Here is a 17906-nt window from a genome sequence, read left to right on the forward strand (position 1 = left end):
TCCGCGCATGTCAGTTCAGTTTCAGATTTGAATTTTTTTTGTCCTATTTTTGTTATTTGTGTGATTGCGAGCATCAGCCAAATGAAGAAGGGGCAAGGAAATAGGCACCAACTGCAAGGAGGAAAGAAGCTGTTGGGGTCAAACAGTGAGTCGCTGTCTTCGTGGAGGAAGAAGAGCAGAATAGGTCAACATTAGGAATCTATTAGGATTGACACTTATTACCAGCAAAACTGAAACAGTTTGCAAACTCACTTAAATATTCTGTATTGTCTAATTTTTCCCTCCATTTTCTCTCCTGCTGTCTTCAAAGTGTTGACTCACACTGCAGTATAGTTACAAGGGTGCTGGCTGCCCTTTGGTGCCTAACCTCATTCATTCTTCACCTGCGAGCCTGTACCTTTAGTGTTAGCAGTCTTGCTCTACCAAGGAGGGCATCACAGGCGGATCTGATTGTTCACACCCAATGTTGGCCTCCAGCTTGAATTTCAACCGTTCAGGATTATCCTGGAGTCGCCAGGAATAAAACATTAATCTGGACACTGCTGTGAGCAATTTGGGAGAAAAATCATACCGGCCTTAAAAAAAATTGTGTTTTTTCATCTTCATTGTACACTTTTGTTTATTCGTTATAAAATATTGGAGATGGGGGAAAAAAGGCTGTTCGACTGACAATCAAGCAGAGAACCAGGACCGGCTAATGTGCCGGGAACAGTCGGTGAGGAAGTCAGGGTTTGCGGGGGAAAGAGGGAGACTGGGGGTCAGATGATTGGGGCTCATGTGGAGGGAAAGAGGGAGTGGGATGGGCGTGGGGATCAGTATTTTCTGCAGTGCCGGGATAGCAGCAGGAGTGACATGATGAGTGGGAGCGGCACGGAGAGAATTTTTATACAGAAAAAATACTTGTGTTGTGTTAAGGGGGTCCGTGGAATTTTTATAACACAGGAGGGGGACCTCAGAAACAAAAAGATTGAGAACTCCTGAAGTAGAAGACACTTAAAGACCAATGATGGCAATGTTTATGAAAAAAGAATTGTCTAAGGTGAGTGTCACTCAGTGTGTTCAGTAATGGCTGGCTTGCCCAACCTATTTGTTCTAAAACTTACTGAGATGACTGCTGAATGTCTCAAGCATTCACTATAGGAAACCAAAATGATCAGTTGCTTCAAAATCATATCAACTACTACAGTAATGACCATGATAACTCAACACAGTGACAGTACTATCTGAATTGCTGCTTCAGGTGCTATTATGCTTCTTAAGCAGATAATTCCAGATAAAACAAATAACAAAATTAAAATGAATTAAATTTAAATAAAAATAAATCATAACTACACAAAAGCAAATAAAGTTTTGTGTCCAATAATAAACAAAAATTAAACTTCACTTGAACGGTCTACTGGTAGCTCAAAAGAGTTTAACAGACATAGTCCTCCATTGTTACTCCACTTGATGCAATTTCACCATACTGTAGCAATTTTCCAGCTCCCATTTTTGACTCACTCCTTCAACATGTGCACCACTGCCACCAAGTACAACATGTTACATATAAATAAAATGATTCCAGTTGAAAACTGCACACTGAGAATGGCAATTTGCAAATGTGAGGTAAACGAAATCGAAAGAAGTGCACACTGAATTAAGTAATGGGCCAGATACTACAACATAGGAGCAAATTTTACTGTTTGGTGTACTGTACCTTGATTTTGGGTGAAGACAGGGCGTACTGGACCATGAAAGGAGACAGCAAGGAGCCCGATTACCAATGAAACTCAGCCACACTCCATTTTCCGATTAGGCCTGGCATTGGAAGCTCCAAGTCAAAAAGGGCAGGAGTTTCATGAATATGTGCAAAAGGGGACAGGGAAGCGTAATGCTCCATTCTGTAGCTGGTGGGTAGCTTGACACCAATTCCCCAGCACGCCCGGGAAACCTCGTGGGAAGGGGACCTTGGGACGGAGGGGAGGGCATTTAAATGGCACACAGTTGTTCAGGTACGTGTTTTCAGCTAATACAGATGTCCAACTGAACATTCAGAGTAATTTTCAAAAGACTGAGAAGAATATGGTCCAGTGAATTAGTGAATACATTTGTCAAAAATAATGGCAGTATGATGAAATTAAGAGTAATGAATATCTGGGAGTAATCACAAAGCAGTGATCTTGTTGAAAACTCCAGATGTTCTAAACAAGAGTAAAATTTCAGCATTTTACATCCATTTTATAAACAGGACCTGGACCTCAAGATGAGATAATTATTTTGAAATGACTACCATGTATCAGTTTTTTTTTACATACAAGAAAAAATAGCTGACTGAAAGCTTAAACAAAACGAAGAGGTTTTTAAGGGCAAAATAAAAAAAAGGAGTAAGGCAAAGAGGTTCAGGGAGAAATTCCAGAGAGATTAACTGACTGACAGCCCTATCACCAAATACAGAATGTTGGGAGGGGATACACAGGCCAGAGTTAGAGGACCTTAGGGCATAGCCTGAGATGCAAGATGGAGGAGGTTGCAGAAAAAGGATAGGGCAAGGCCATAGAGAGATTGGTAAAGGAGGACACTTGCTTTTGAATTTGGTTCATTGGGAGACAGGGAGCCATTGGAGTTTGGGGACAATAGAGATGATGGGTGAGTGGGACTTAGCGTAGGACAGGTTGTGAGTTGCAGAGTTTTGAAGTTGGAGTTTGCACAGGAAGAAGCTTGAGAAGCCAACGAGGAGAGTATTCAAGGTGAATTTTGAAGTAACAAAAATGTAGACAAGAGCTTCAGTGGTGAGGGTGAGGTAGGGTGAAAGGCAGGTGACGTTGCAGACGTGGAAGTATGTGGACTTAGCAATGAACAGCAATATGGGGTTTGAATCACAGGTTGAAACTGGTTGAAACCCCAAGGTTGTGCACCATCCAGTTCAACCAAAGTGAACAACAGGAGGTAGAATAGAGACAGGAGTAAGAGTATGGAGTTTTTGGCAAGGGCTGAATACGATGGTTTCGGTTTTATCTGATGTTCAGTTGAAGTAAGTTCTGGCTCATTCATAATTTGAAGATAGACAGGCAGTTTGACAACACAAAGCTGGTCGTAGAATTGTGGACGGTGAAGAAAACTGAATCTTCCAAGCTCATCAATTGTGATGTAATCGCTGAAAAATAACTTTGTTTATACATTTAGTTATATGTTATAAAATTAGTTTTTGTTGATACACAGTATTTTAATAATAAAAAACTGCACTCTATTTCGCAAACTGCATCACTATTTCCACAATATTAAAACTAAGCACTTGTCACAAAACATTGAGGGTTTCGATTTTTGAGACCAACGCCATTAGGTTTCAAACCAGAGTAGTTAATGTTTTTATCTCCCAATTGGATGTGTTTCTCGGATTACAGCATGATAGGTCTGCATATGGCAGTTCAATCCCCTATACTGCTAAGTTCCCAACTTCATCACTTTTGGGTGTGAAGGAATAAGCCATATTTCAGAAAAATACACCATCATATGAACAAAATTCTGAATTTATTAATACAGGAAACTTTGTGTTATCCGGAGGCTAAATGTCCGGCAAGCTCGAGCCACTGGCAAAAATCAGGAGCCGTTTTGTTAGGTTTTTTTTCTTCTCGTGGCTTTTTTTTCCCAACAGTCAGGCTTTGCAAAGTCTCTGTAGCTTAGCAACAGCTTCAGAGAGACGCTTCCAAGGTACGGGCCGACTGTTTAGAAGCTGTTGCTAAGCAACAGTGTTTGTTGTCAGATACGGAGATGAAAAGCTCCGTATGCTTCAACATTAACGCTGGTGTGTCCGGCAGTTTTGAGGGAACGGCAACAGCTCGGTCCCGTCGGTGCCGGATAGCACAAAGTTTCCTGTACATGATATACTGGGTTTAAAAATCTAAAGTCTCAACAACACAAGCTGTGCAAACAGACTTCTGAGATGGGATGGTTTGATAACACAAAAAGTGTTAACACACAAGCTTTTGAAATGGGAATTGGTTAAAAATACTAAAACAATGACCCTATTGAAATAGCAGTTTGGCGCTTCCAGAAGGTCTGGAGTTTGGGAGAAACACAATGGACGGTGGCATAGTGGTTAGCACTGTTGCCTCACAGCGCCAGGGACCCGGGTTCAAATCCGGCCTCGGGTGACTGTCTGTGTGGAGTTTGCACATTCTCCCCGTGTTTGCGTGGGTTTTCTCCGGGTGCTCCGGTTTCCTCCCACAGTCCAAAGATGTGCGGGTTAGGTTGATTGGCCATGATAAAAAATTGGCCCTTAGTGTTAGGGGGGATTAAATACGTGGGGTTACAGGGTTACGGGGATAGGGCTTGGGTGGGATGGCTATCGGTGTAGGGCCCGGGTGCTAGGGTTTGGATGATCAGCCATGATCTCGTTGAATGGTGGAGCAGGCTCGAAGGGCCGAATGGCCTACTCCTGCTCCTATCTTCTATGCTTCTATGACCCAAGTAAAGTGTTTAAAAACTGACACTTCGAACAGGAACACAGAATATTAAAAAACCATGTGCCTTTGTAAAAGTAACATCAAATGAAACAGGAAACATGATGTAATATAACCAACTAAGATGGCTAGGAAAACAAACACCCTAGGTTTTGATTTACATATTGTAACAAGTGCCTACAGAACACTTTGAAGATAGGACTTCAATAGATGCACCAAGCAATCACATTGTGTTTGTGTTGAACTTGGAACAGTTAGTAGACATGACGTCTGTTTTCAAACAGCAGAGGTGATTTAGAAATTAAATGGAAGACCTTCAATAAGAATGACATCAAATAAATACTACTGTCATATTGTTTTATGATAAGTTTTTGAAACACCTAATCAACAGACAGGAGTCTGAGAGTTGGCAGCTAAAATGACAGTAAGAATAGTAAGAATTCAACAAGAGAGAATGAATAAAGATAATTAGCTTACATCAGCAGAAAACTTCAAAGAATATACCACTAAAAAAAAAGGTATAAAAATAGAGCTTTCCAGATAGACAGTCAGAAGTCGTTGGAAAGGGCAAGCGATTCTCTCAACTTCAGAGGCACGCTCTGTAAGTTTTTAAACTTTGTGTCTTGGGGATCACAAGGTACTTTTAATTTGATTTTGGTGGATATTCTGGATTAGAATTAAGAATAAGAAATGTAAAAATGTACAAAGTTAAGATTTGAGAATAAGGATCTCTGAGAAAAAGAAATGTAAGCTATTTGTTTTTGAACTGTTAATGTTGCGATTGACTCACAAGCTGTTAACTGTATGTCGGCTCTTAAATAAATCTATATATTTTTAGAATTGTCTCAGAGTATTTCTGTATCAAACTCGCGAACTCAATTTCTGTACGCTCTTTTGTAAGGAGTTGCAGAATTCTGGGGGGGTTTTCCCAGACCCATGTAATATCCGGACGGTGACAGTCTAGTTAAACTTATTAAAAGTGTTATCCGGAGGACGGTAACATCTTCACATCATTCCTTTCCTGCCTGATAAATGGCAGTTGGAAAGGTTACCTGTAAACATCTGACATGATTCTCTGACTATATAAGCTGTGTCTTTGTGCATTTCTCCACTTCACCTGAAGAAGGAGCAGCGCTCCGAAAGCTTGTGATTTCAAATAAAGCTGTTGGACTATAACCTGGTGTTGTGTGACTTCTTACATTTGTCCTTTCCTTTAGGGAGAGATAGTCTGAATCTTTAGACCCAATTAAGCATCTTATAGAATTCGGCTATCTCTAACTTTAGTTGAAGGTGAACATCTGGGGAATACGCCTGATCTGGGGTAACCCGAAAAGGGCTAGGACTAGTAATTATCCCTTCATGGGAAGGCTTCAAGTCGAGGCTAGGAACCTTTTCACAAGAGGCAAGATGAAAAGTACAAAAGGACGAATCTGCTTCTAGGAGCTAGCTCGAGTTAACACAATAGCAGCATCAGTGGAAGCCTGGGAGCAATCCACCAACTCTCACTGCAAAGTAAATCCATCCTGGTAAGACTAGAGAATACAAGGAAGTAAATAGAAAAATTTAATATCCTCAAAAAATTGTTTCTCTCACTAGGGTGATTCAGTGCCATAGCAGCTGATTGCTTTACAGTTACATGGTTATTGGCTTCAGTTCTAGTAGAAAATGATGAAAATGTACTTTGACTTGTTAAGACTGTGACAGAATAGCCACTTTATTAACAGACAGGAATTTGAAGATCTAGAAACCTTAATAAAAACTTAATGCAACAAAAAAAAATTCTCCGTATTTCCTTTATGGCTAATACAGTAACACCAGCTACTATGTTTCAAAGATCACATCACTGGACTCCAACCAACCTCATATTTTGACTGTTGTTGGAGATAAACAGCCTCTCGAAGCTGGTTCTGTAAGCTTTGGATCATCTGTTCTTTTGCCACCAACTGGGACTTGACCTCTTCATATTCCATCAAAACCTCACTGGAGATTGTGCTGCAGCATAAAACAGAGCGTTAGAAAAAGAGCTGGAAACTGAGAAATAGGAGATTACAAAAACCCAGCTATTAGATTAGTACAAAATAGCACACGAAAACTTAATGAAATGGTATTGCTACAATGCCATTCATATAGTTTATACTGTAGGAGTCTCTGCACTCCTAACAAAGAATCTATAACTTACTGGAAGTTAACAAACTGAATTTATTTTCTAAGAACTTTACAAAACAAGAAACTACAGGAGAAGCTCAAAACAGGTCTTTTCTCTTTCAATCCACACGAGGACTGGCTGGCCCCGCCCTCTACCTCTGACGTCATCACGTTTCCCGCCGAAGGGGACGTCACGTGACCCACGTGATGACGTCATGCCGTCAGATCGCGATGTTGTCGATCTAGCTCTGTTTAACTAGAGCCAACTTGAAAGGTAATAACATTGGTTACAGACAATTAATGCTAGAGGTAATAACATTGGTTACAGACAATTATGTAAGTCACTGTAAGAGTCTCTTAGTGGTTTTGCCACAATACATTTAAAAACCTTTCAGCACAAACTGTTACCCCAAATGATATTTTAAAATGAGAGAAAATCCAGACAAACAATTATCTCATATTTATGACCTTAAGGTAGTGTGACCACAGAATGTTATGCTTCAGCTTTTCATAAAAGTGTGAAATAAGTTACTGTCTTTCTTCACCAATCATAAATGGTTTCAGAAAACAAATGGCAGCTTAATTCACATTTGTGAAAAAACATTATTCCACACACTTACAACATTGCAACAACTCCAATCTGGATTACCTCTTGCTGCACCAAGTACTACATGTAATGAACAATTACTTCCACCTGAAGAAGAGGTAACCCAATTACTCTTTCCACATGTCCATCAACAGTTTCTGCAGAATAAACTAACTAACTTGCTTCATGGGCTCAATTCTTTTGAAGAAATCAAGATCTTGTTCATGCTAATGCCCTCATATACTGTATCCCTGTATTTGGTCTCTGGGGTGGTATTTTTAAGGAATTGATTGTTTCTATAGTAACAATCCTGTCAGATTTGGTACCGTGAGTGAACACCCTGACTAACAGGAAGTGATCTTGAAAACTTATATTTTATGTGGCAGCCTTTTAAAAGAAAAAATGGCCACTCTCTCACTGTAGGAACACACCTACTTATTCAATCCCACAGAGCTTAGATGCAGGTCAACAAGAGAATCCAACTGTAAGTCGCTGGCATCACCCTTGACCCTACAACTGTTGCTGTATTATGCAAGTGCCTGCCCACAAAGTCGTGCATGAACTAGAACTTTCTCCTGCTGAGATCACCACCCTATTCAACTGCCCCCAGAAACTACACAGATTCCATAACGTTTCACAGCTGAACACTCAAGCGGAGTACAAGGATATTAAACTAGGTGTCCTGCTCAATTCTGAGCTGACCATCACACCCCACATCCAAACACAAACAATACCTCTGACTTTCATCTTCACAACATCACCCATATATACTTACCTCACATTCACAGACACAAAATCTTTTTCCATGCTATTGTCACCTCCTGGACTGATTTATTTAATGCTATTCTTAGTAGCCTCTGAACCTCTACCCTACACAAACCCCAGTCCAAAACTGTGCCACTTGTATCCTATTCCAAACCAAATTACATACAACTTTTACATTCTAAACCATGTTTTGAAATACCTCCCCTAATACTCACCTTTGTTCTGTTCGGACCCCACCCCATCCCATCTCCTCTGTGGAGGAGGGAAGAAGCAGGAGAAGAAGAAGGAGGTCTCTAACTACTACTTTAAAGATCCTGTGCTTTTACTCAACAGCTTTGCAGTTGCTTTAAATCCTGCTTAGTGCATGAGCAGTTAGCAGGCTTTAGCTTCAGTTTGTGTATGACTTCAGCTGCAGTGACAAAGAAATAATTGGTCACATCATCTACCAAGAGGTCCACCATATCAGCAGTCATAAAGACTCAGACTCAGGCTTTGTCGTCAATATCCTTTTTGTGACTGAGCACTTTGGCACGATCACTCGTAGCACTAATACTATCAACCACTTTGTCTTGGCAATCATTTCTTGCTGCAAAGCCAGTATTTTGCCCACGATATCCTAGAGTGCCTTGTTGATAAAAGCTAACCAGCCAGTAATTTAGAGTTTTCCACTGACATTTAACAATATACAATCAGAAAGCAAAGGAAGCTTGAAACTATTCACAATTACACAATCAATCGCTGTGCCTCTCTGAACTCCTTCCTAATGCCACATAATTGGCAAACCTTAGAAAGGAAGAAAGAGCCCGGCTGCTGGAGAGATTCTTATCAGCTTTTTGAAGCACTAGACCTCACACATTCTAACCACCCATTAGGAGTAAAGGAGAGTCAGGAAATCATTCTGCAAGACCATCTTGGAATGTACCAACAGTCTTTAATCCCACCAGCCAAGGAGAAGGCACATTAAAAAGTATCTCTGCCTAGACAACATTAGTTGAATACATCCCAAAACCTGCTGCAAATAGGTTGTTGTCAATCATCAATCATTCCGTATTAGGTAAATTACTATCCAACTATTCTGAGCTACTGTAGCCAATTTGGAGGCTACTGGCAGTGAGGATGTACAAAACAATGCATGACTCTACAGAAAAGTGAGACAATGCTTTGATTCTCCCACTTTGAGTTCTCAATCTCAGCCATCTTGATAAGGAGAAATGGTAAGTAGCCACATGCACAGCTCTGTTTGAGAGCTGGAACAGGTGATGTTGGGAAGTATTTTGAAAATAAAAGTCTGAGCATAGTCATGTTTTGCTGCTCTAGGTACCTTCTCAGACTGGTATTGTTGATGGTACCCTCTATATCACAGTTAATACATGTTTCTGGTAGATAGGGAACAGAGAACTTATTAACCTTTAAAACATATGATGGAAGCTATTCAGTTTGCCATTATTTGCAAATCTTATGTAGAATTTCTGCTGCATCATTCAGATAATTGAGCTACTTTGAAATATATCATTCACAGTAGATGGTTAGGGAATCTTAAGGAATAACACAAAAAGTGTAGAAGCAACAATCACTGCAGATCAAAAAGGTAATAATAGAGTACAATGTTTTGAGGTGTTTCAACACAAGTTTGCTTTAACAAAAGTACAATAATTCATTCAAACGTACAACCAAAATATGTACATATTAGAAGTGCACATTTTGGAACTTTAAGCAGAAGGAAAACCTAGGCCGGAATTTTGCGGGGGGGGGGGGGGGGGGGAGATCAGGTAATTCATGGCTTGTTTAGAGCCACTCGAGAATGATTTTCCGCTTACCTTTTGCATTTGACAGCTCGCCTGCGGGGTCCAAGCTGGTTGTGCACCACGTCTGTCAAGCTGAGGCAGGAGTTCAGTGGCCATTGAATCAGTTGTTGAGTTGACAGCTTCAAATGTAGAGTAAAAGCTCCCACCTTAGTGATATCTTGCCTCAGCCACAAGCTCTTCCTCACTGCATTTCCACAACAGATTCACCATGCTACAAGTCTTTACACAAGTCTCCATCCAGTTTGCCCTCCTTACCTCTCACCATTGACAGATCGCTTCTGTCATCTCTACTTCACCAGCCATCTATTCCATCAGCATGGGTGCCCTTTATACACTCTCACCTTGGTCCTCAGAAACCCACCATGTAGGCCCCAACACCAGCAGCATCAGGCACACCAGCAGCACCAACAACACCACTAACCACCTTCGCAATTAACTGATACTGTAAAGGACAGAGGGCATCAGCACCCAAGCCACATTGTTGCCCGGGACACCAGGGGTGGCCTCACCAAGGCCAGATTTACTTCATTTGACGCTATACACCCTGGTTGCCACATGATGCGCCAGGTTGGCACCACCCCACACCAACACCGTAAAGCATCCCTACAATGCCCAAGCCATTCCTTTCACACTCATTACCATTGCAGGGGGTACCGTTATGTCTCACCATTCACCAACTCACTAAGCCACTTCCAAAGGTGCACACAAATCTGTCCAAGAACGCAAAGTGCTGAAAATAAAGGTTTCAATGTTTGACAGCACATTAACAGAAACGTTACATGAACATTGCATGAAACACCCAAGTGCCTACTGTTGTGTGTTGTTAGTTGGTATAATTGCACTAGGATGAGGGTGAGTGTGAGGGGTAGCTAATGAGATGGGGATGTGATAATATAGATAGAGAGGGATGGGTGGAGGTGCAAGTTAAGTTAATGTGAGTAAGGATGTGCAGGAGTAGGGTAGGGAAGGCAGAGCGATGGGGATGTGATGAGAGGCACGGCGGGATAAGGTTAAGTGTGGCTTTGTACTAATGTTTCGTGATCTACTGAGATCATCGAAACGTTTGCGGCACTGCACCCAGGTCCTGCTGACCATATTCCAGCTTGTGCCCTCCTCTGCAATGTGCAATCAGGCTGTGTTGATCTCCTGGGGAGGTCTCTTCCGCCCATGGTAAGGGAAGAGGTCCTCCCTGCGTGCTGTCTCTTGGGAGAGTTTGGGTGCAGCCCTATGTCTTTGTGCAGTCATTGTTAGTGTTTGCAGCACCTCAATGCTGTAGAACACGAACAACACGAATGTCAAAATAAATTTGGACATGGTCTCTTTAAGGAAACCGGCTGATGACACGTCATCAAATGACGTCACCCGTTTCCTCTAATTGGCCAGGAAACACGCTGGGCGGGCTTAACAAGCCCCATCAAGGGAAATTAATTTCACAGACCGGGACGGAGTCAGCAGCAGGGTCGGGACCTGCCACCAATGTCGCCCACCACGGACCCGCCAAGGTCAGCAAAATCGCGGCCCTAGTGTTTCTCTAGATTCAACAAATATTAGATAGACAATTCAAAAAGAACTCCGCACATTTTCTTTCTATAGACTGGTTTGCAATGATTCAAAAGCTGATATCCCCTTAGCACTATGTTGTAGCCTTTTCAGATGCACACTATTCTCCTCTCCATCAGAGTCTGACCATGTTCTGGGCCAGCCTTACCACTCTCAGTTGAAGGTGGTTGATATGCCAGAAGAGCCCCCATCCTTTCACCACTGTCAAATGTGGTTGAAACCGCTTTAAGGGAATTCCTTGCAAAACATTGTGACTTCCAAGCTCGATGCCTGGTTTATCATTACCAGTTGAAAGACATGAGATTTATAGAGTCTATTGACTGAGTAAGTTCAGCTAAAATTACCCCAAACAGTGTCCACGGATAATTTCTACAGTTTTAAAGGAGCGTCTTAAAGGAGGAAACAGAGGAAGAGAGGCAAAGAGGTTTAGGGAGGAAATTCCAGAGCTTGGGGCCTTGGCAGCTGAATGCACGCCCGCCAATGGTGGAGCGATTAAAATCAGGGATGCTCAAGAGGCCAGAATTGGAGGAGCGCAGATATCCCAGAGGGTTGTAGGGCTGGAGGAGATTACAGAGATAGGGAGGGGTGAGGCCATGGAGGGATTTGAAGACAAGGATGAGAATTTTAAAATCGAGGCATTGCTTAACCGGGTGCCAATGTAGGTCAGCGAGCACAGGGGTGATGGGTGAACGGGACTTGATGAGAGTTAGGACACGGACAGCAGAGTTTTGGATAACCTCAAGTTTATGGAGGGTAGAACGTGGGAGGCTAACCAGGAGTGCATTGGAATAGTCAAGTCTAGAGATAACAAAGACATGAATGGGGGTTTCAGCAGCAGATGAGCTAAGGCAGGAGCGGAGTCGGGCGAAGTTACGGAGGTGGAAATGGCAGTCTTAGTGATGACATGGATATGTGGTCGGAAGCTCACCTCGCAGTCAAGTATAACACCAAGGTTGCAAACAGTCTGGTTCAGCCTCAGGCAGTTGCCGGGGAGAGGGATGGAGTTGATGGCTAGGGAATGGAGTTTGTGGCGGGGACCAAGACAATGGCTTCGGACTTCCCAATATTTAGTCGGAGGAAGTTTCTGCTCATCCAGTCGGACAAGTAGTCTGACAATTTAGAGACATTGGAGGGGTCGAGAGAGGTGGCAGAGAGATAGAGCTGGGTGTCGTCAGGTTACATGTAGAAATGGACGCTGTGTTTTCGGATGATGTCATCGAGGGGCAGCATGCAGATGAGAAACAGGAGAGGACTAAGGATACATCCTCGGGGGACATCAGAGGTAACGGTGCAGGAGCGGGAAGAGAAGCCATTGGAGGTGATTCTCTGGCTATGACTGGACAGATAAGAATGGAACCAGGTGAATGCAGTCCCACCCAGCTGGATGATGGTGGAGAGGCGTTGGAGGAGAATGGCGTGATCAACCGTGTCAAAGGCTGCAGATAGGTCAAGAAGGACAAGGAGGGATAGTTTACCTTTGTTACAGTCACACAGGATGTCATTTGTGACTTTGATTAGAGCTGTTTCGGTACTGTGGCAAGGGCGGAAACAAGATGGGAGGGAGTCAAACATGGAGTTCTGGGAAAGATGGGCACAGATTTGGGAGACGACAGCACATTCAAGGACTTGAGAGGAAAGGAAGGTCAGAGATGGGCGATAGTTTGGATAGACATAAATGCATTACACCCAGAGATTGGAGGTGATCACAGACAAGCATGTTGTGAAAACTCTTGGTGCTGAAGGGAAAATACTTTGTTCTAGTAACTTTGCTCCTTGAACTTGCACCCAAGAAACCTTGGAAGCTGCTATGACAATACAGAAGTAGGCATCTTTTATATCTACAACAACAACCCAATTTCCTGGATTTACTGCTTGAATAATCTGAGGCAGTGTCACCATTTTACATCTTCCCTGTTTGAGCAATTGCTGTAACATTCCACGATTCTGTACTGGATGAGTTCCTCTCATCTTTTTGGGAGCAAAAAGTAAATGGAATAAAAGCATGCTCTCTTACTCAATGATTTTTTCGATTCCTGCCAATATTAGTAATTCACTGATCATGATGAAGATGCGTCATTCATGAGAAGGTACTGTAAATGGTGATTTCAATCAACGCCTTGGGAGCTCATCCACGACAAAGAGAGCAACACTTTCTAATAGTTTACAACAAAAGAAAGATGGTTGTGGTTGTTGGAGGTCAGTCATCTCAGCCACAGGACATCACTGCAGGAGTTCCTCAGGGCAGAGTCCTAGGCCCAACCATCATTAGCTGCTTCATCAATGATCTTCCCTCCATCATAAGATCCGATGTTCGCTAATGATTGCACAGTGCTCAGTTCCATTCGCAACTCTTCAGATAATGAAGCAGTCCATGCCTGAATGCAGCAAGGCCTTGACGACATTCAGGCTTGGGCTGATAAGTGGCAAGTAACATTTGCGCCACACAAGTGCCAGGCAATGACTATCTCCAACAAGAGAAAGTCTAACCACATTAATTGACATTCAACAGCATTACAATCACTGAATCCCCCACCATCAACATCCTGGGGGTTACCGTTGACCAGAAACTTAACTGGACCAGCCACATAAATACTGTGGTAACAAGAGCAGGTCAGAGGCTGGGTATTCTGCAGCGAGTGTCTCACCTCCCGACTCCCTAAAGCCTTTCCGCCATCTACATGGCACAAGTCAGGAGTGTGATGGAATACTCTCCACTTGCCTGGATGAATGCAGCTCCAACAACACTCAAGAAGCTCAACACCATCCAGAACAAAGCAGCCCGCTTGATTGGCACCCCATCCACCACCTTAAACATTCACTCCCTCCAGCACCGTGGCTGCAGTGTGTACCATCTACAAGATGCACTGCAGCAACTCGCCAAGGCTTCTTCGACAGCACTTCTCAAACCCCCGACCTCTGCCACCTAGAAGGACAAGGGCAGCAGGCGCATGGGAACACCATCACCTGCAAGTTCCCCTCCAAGTTACACATCATCCTGACTTGGATGTATATCACCGTTCCTTCATCATCGCTGGGTCAAATTCCTGGAACTCCCTCCCTCACAGACCTATGGGAATACCTTCAGCATTCAGGCTGCAGTGGTTTAAGGCGGCGGCTCACCACCATCTTCTCAACGGCAATTAGGGATGGGCAATAAATGCTTCGCCAGTGATGCCCCCATCCCAGGAACGAATAAAAAGAAAAAGCCTTGTATCTTGAGTGAGTTTCCCCCACCCAAGCTGTCACAAATGGTTGCAAGTGGTTCTTTCCTGCTCATTGGTGGGTGGGAATTACTTAAAGGTTATTGTAGTGTGGTCAGGAGCATCCAAAGAACCAGGATGGTCCACTGTAAGAACTTCTCAACATAAAGCCTATTCTGGTGGAGTGGGCCATCTTAGTGCATTAATTTTAACTATAGATGCTGTCATGAAAAGGCATCTAACTGCCAAAGGTGCCCTTTTCCATTAAAGGATAATTGCAGCAGTTGCTGCAGCTCTCATCGCTCAAAGCAATATTGATGGGAGTCCTGCAATAGCAGAGCTGTCACCTTTTGGATGAGATGTTAAACTGAGGCCTTGTAGGCCGACTCAGGAGGATGTCAAAGACTCATGGCACTATTTGAATAGGAGCAGGGAATTCTCCTCATGCCCTGGTCAACATTCCTCCTTCAACCAACACTACTGAAACCAGGATATCTGGTCATTCATTCACTTGCTGTTTGTAGAACTTACTGTATACATATTGGTTGCCATGTTTACCTACATATAAAACAGTATCAGCACTCCATTGTTGCCTTTCTTCTTTTGGTGGCCCCATCTTTAGGCCCCTTTGCAGAGCAAGGTTCTCAAGGACAAAGTTGGCAACAATAATGGTACAGACTTTGACTGGGCTTTACTGCAGAACTCCAACTGGTCAAAGAAACGATGTTGCTGTTCCAGGATGCCAAAGACATGTTCCATTACAAACCTGTTGGATGTGGACACTGCAGCTTTTCTGCATTCAGTATCACACTGTTGAATCCGCATTTGAAATAAGAGCATAATGTCCACAAGATTGCAGCCAATGATGCCCTATAGGAATATATTATAGAATAGAAGTGGCAGACTCTTTTGGTTGCTGGCTTCTTTTCACGGGCAAGGTGATGAAATCCCTCACCCTGGCAAATAATGCGTCCAATTACCTACTTAATTCAATTATGGACTGAAAGTTGTGACATGTGAGAGAGATCTCCTGCACTTGCCTGGAAGGAGGCTGCTGTATGAAGGCTCAAAGTAACAGGAAACTTGACAGGCACTGATAGAATTGTCTCTGTGCTGGAAGTGGTCTCCAAGTCTGGTAGCAGGAATGTTCAGATCCCAGTAACAGTTTCCTTTGGGAGTCTAAGTTGACATACACAGGTTTCCACAGACAGATCCAAAAAAGACATCTTGGACCTGGAGATACGAGTGTCAGTATAAATACTTGTCTAAGTGAAGCATGCAACCTGCAAACTCACACATGTCATGACTCCTCTGATGTCCCTCCTACGCCAGAACTTGCAGAAAGAGAGAGGTATATCCAAAGGAATATCCATAGCTGGATAGTAAAGAGCTCATTAATAACTATAGGTACACAGTCACTGATCAAATGCAATGTAGTTTTAATCATCTATAAGGAAGAAACCAATAACATCCAGCAACTTCCTTTGTCCAACAAGACCAAAACAATGCTGAAACAAATCAGATGCGCAGAGATACAGCAATAACAAGAAATAGCAACTGAAGAGAATAGGGCTGTAGAATCCTAAAACAGTTACAGCACAGAAGGAGACCATTCGGCCCGTCGAGCCTGTGCCGGCTCTCTGCAAGAGCACTTCAGCTGGCTCCACTCCCCCACCCTTTTCCTTCAGGTACTTATCCAATTCCCTTTTGAAAGCCATGATTGAATCTGCCTCCACCACCCTCTCAGGCAGTGCATTCCACATCTTAACCACTCGCTGCGTAAACAAGTTTTTCCTTATGTCATCTCATCTGGTTCTTCTGCCAATCAGCTTAAATCTGTGTCCTCTGGTTCTCGACCCTTCCGCCAATGGGAATAGTTTCTCTCTATTTACTCTGTTTAGACCACTCACGATTTTGAACACCTCTATCAAATCTCCTATCAACCTTCGCTGCTCTAAGGAGAACCACCCCAGCTTCTCCAGTCTATCCACATAACTGAAGTCCCTCATCCCTGGAACCATTCTTGTAAATCCTTTCTGCACCCTCTCGAAGGCCTTCACATCCTTCCTAAAGTGCAGTGCCCAGAATTGGACACAATACTCCAGTTGAAGCCGAAACAGTGTTTTATAAAGGTTCATCATAACTTCCTTGCTTTTGTACTCTATGCCTCTATTTATAAAGCCCAGGATCCCGTATGCTTTTTTAACCGCTTTCTCAACCTGCCCTGCCACCTTCAATGATTTGTGCACATATACCCCCAGGTCTCTCTGTTCATGCACCCCCTTTAGGATTGTACTGCCTCTCCTTGTTCTTACTTCCAAAATGTATCACTTCTCTCTTTTCTGCGTTATGTTTCATCTGACACGTGCCCGCCCATTCCACCAGCCTGTCTATGTCCTTTTGAAGTCTATCACTGTTCACTATACTTCCAAGTTTTGTGTCATCTGCAAATTTTGAAATTATGCCCTGTACACCCATGTCCAAGTCATTAATAATATCAAGAAAAGCAGTGTACCTTCCTCCAGTCCAATAAACAACCATTCACCGCTACTCTCTGTTTCCTGTTACTTAGCCAATTTCGTATCTATGCTGCCACTGTTCCTTTTATTCCAGAACTTCAACTTTGCTGGCAAGCCTATTTTGTGGCACTTTTGGAAGTTCATGCACACCACATCAACCGCATTGCCCTCATCAACCCTCTCTGTTACCTCATCAAAAAACACAATCAAGTTATTTTAACATGATTTGCCTTTAGCAAATCCATGCTGGCTTTCCTTAATTAATCCACACTTGCCCAAGTGACTGTTAACTTTGTCCTGGTTTATCGTTTCGAAAAGCTTCCCCACTACCGAGGTTAAACTGACTGGCCTGTAGTTGCTGAGCTTATCCTTGCACCCTTTTTTGAACAAGGTGTAACATTTGCAATTCTCCAGTCCTCTGGCACCACCCCCCTATCCAAGGAGGATTGGAATATTATGGCCAGGACCTCTGCAATTTTCACCTTTACTTCCCTCAGCATCCTAGGATACCTTCCATCCACTATTGTGACTTATCTAGTCAGCCAGCCTTTCTATTACCTCCTCTATCAATTTTTATCCCTTCCAGTATCTCAACTACCTCCTCTTTCACTAGAACTTTGGCAGCATCTTCTTCCTTGGTAAAGACAGATGCAAAGTACTAATTTAGTGCCTCAGCCATGCCCACTGCCTCCATGCGCAGGTCTCCATTTTGGTCCTGAATCAGACCCACCTCTCCTCTTACTACCCGTTTACTATTTATATGCCTAAAGAAGACTTTTGGATTCCCTTTTATGTTAGCTGCCAATCTATTCTCATACTCTCTCTTTGCCCCTCGTATTTCCTTTTTCACTTCCCCTCTGAACTTTCTATATTAAGACTGGTTCTCA

The 17906-nt window shown here is 43.0% G+C and overlaps 1 protein-coding gene across 1 annotated transcript in view; it reads right to left on the bottom strand.

Annotated features, from left to right (window-relative positions):
* pmfbp1 (polyamine modulated factor 1 binding protein 1) overlaps window positions 1-17906 on the bottom strand; it is an 840874-nt gene that overhangs the window by 621398 nt on the left and 201570 nt on the right. Inside the window, 1 exon segment of the mRNA XM_085991731.1 lies at window positions 6299-6431. Coding sequence (XP_085847857.1) covers window positions 6299-6431 — 133 coding nt within the window.

The sequence above is a fragment of the Somniosus microcephalus genome, chromosome 6, assembly GCF_052327205.1.
Source record: "Somniosus microcephalus isolate GS21.2 chromosome 6, FLI_Smic_1.0, whole genome shotgun sequence".
In the NCBI taxonomy this organism is placed as follows: Eukaryota; Metazoa; Chordata; class Chondrichthyes; order Squaliformes; family Somniosidae; genus Somniosus; species Somniosus microcephalus.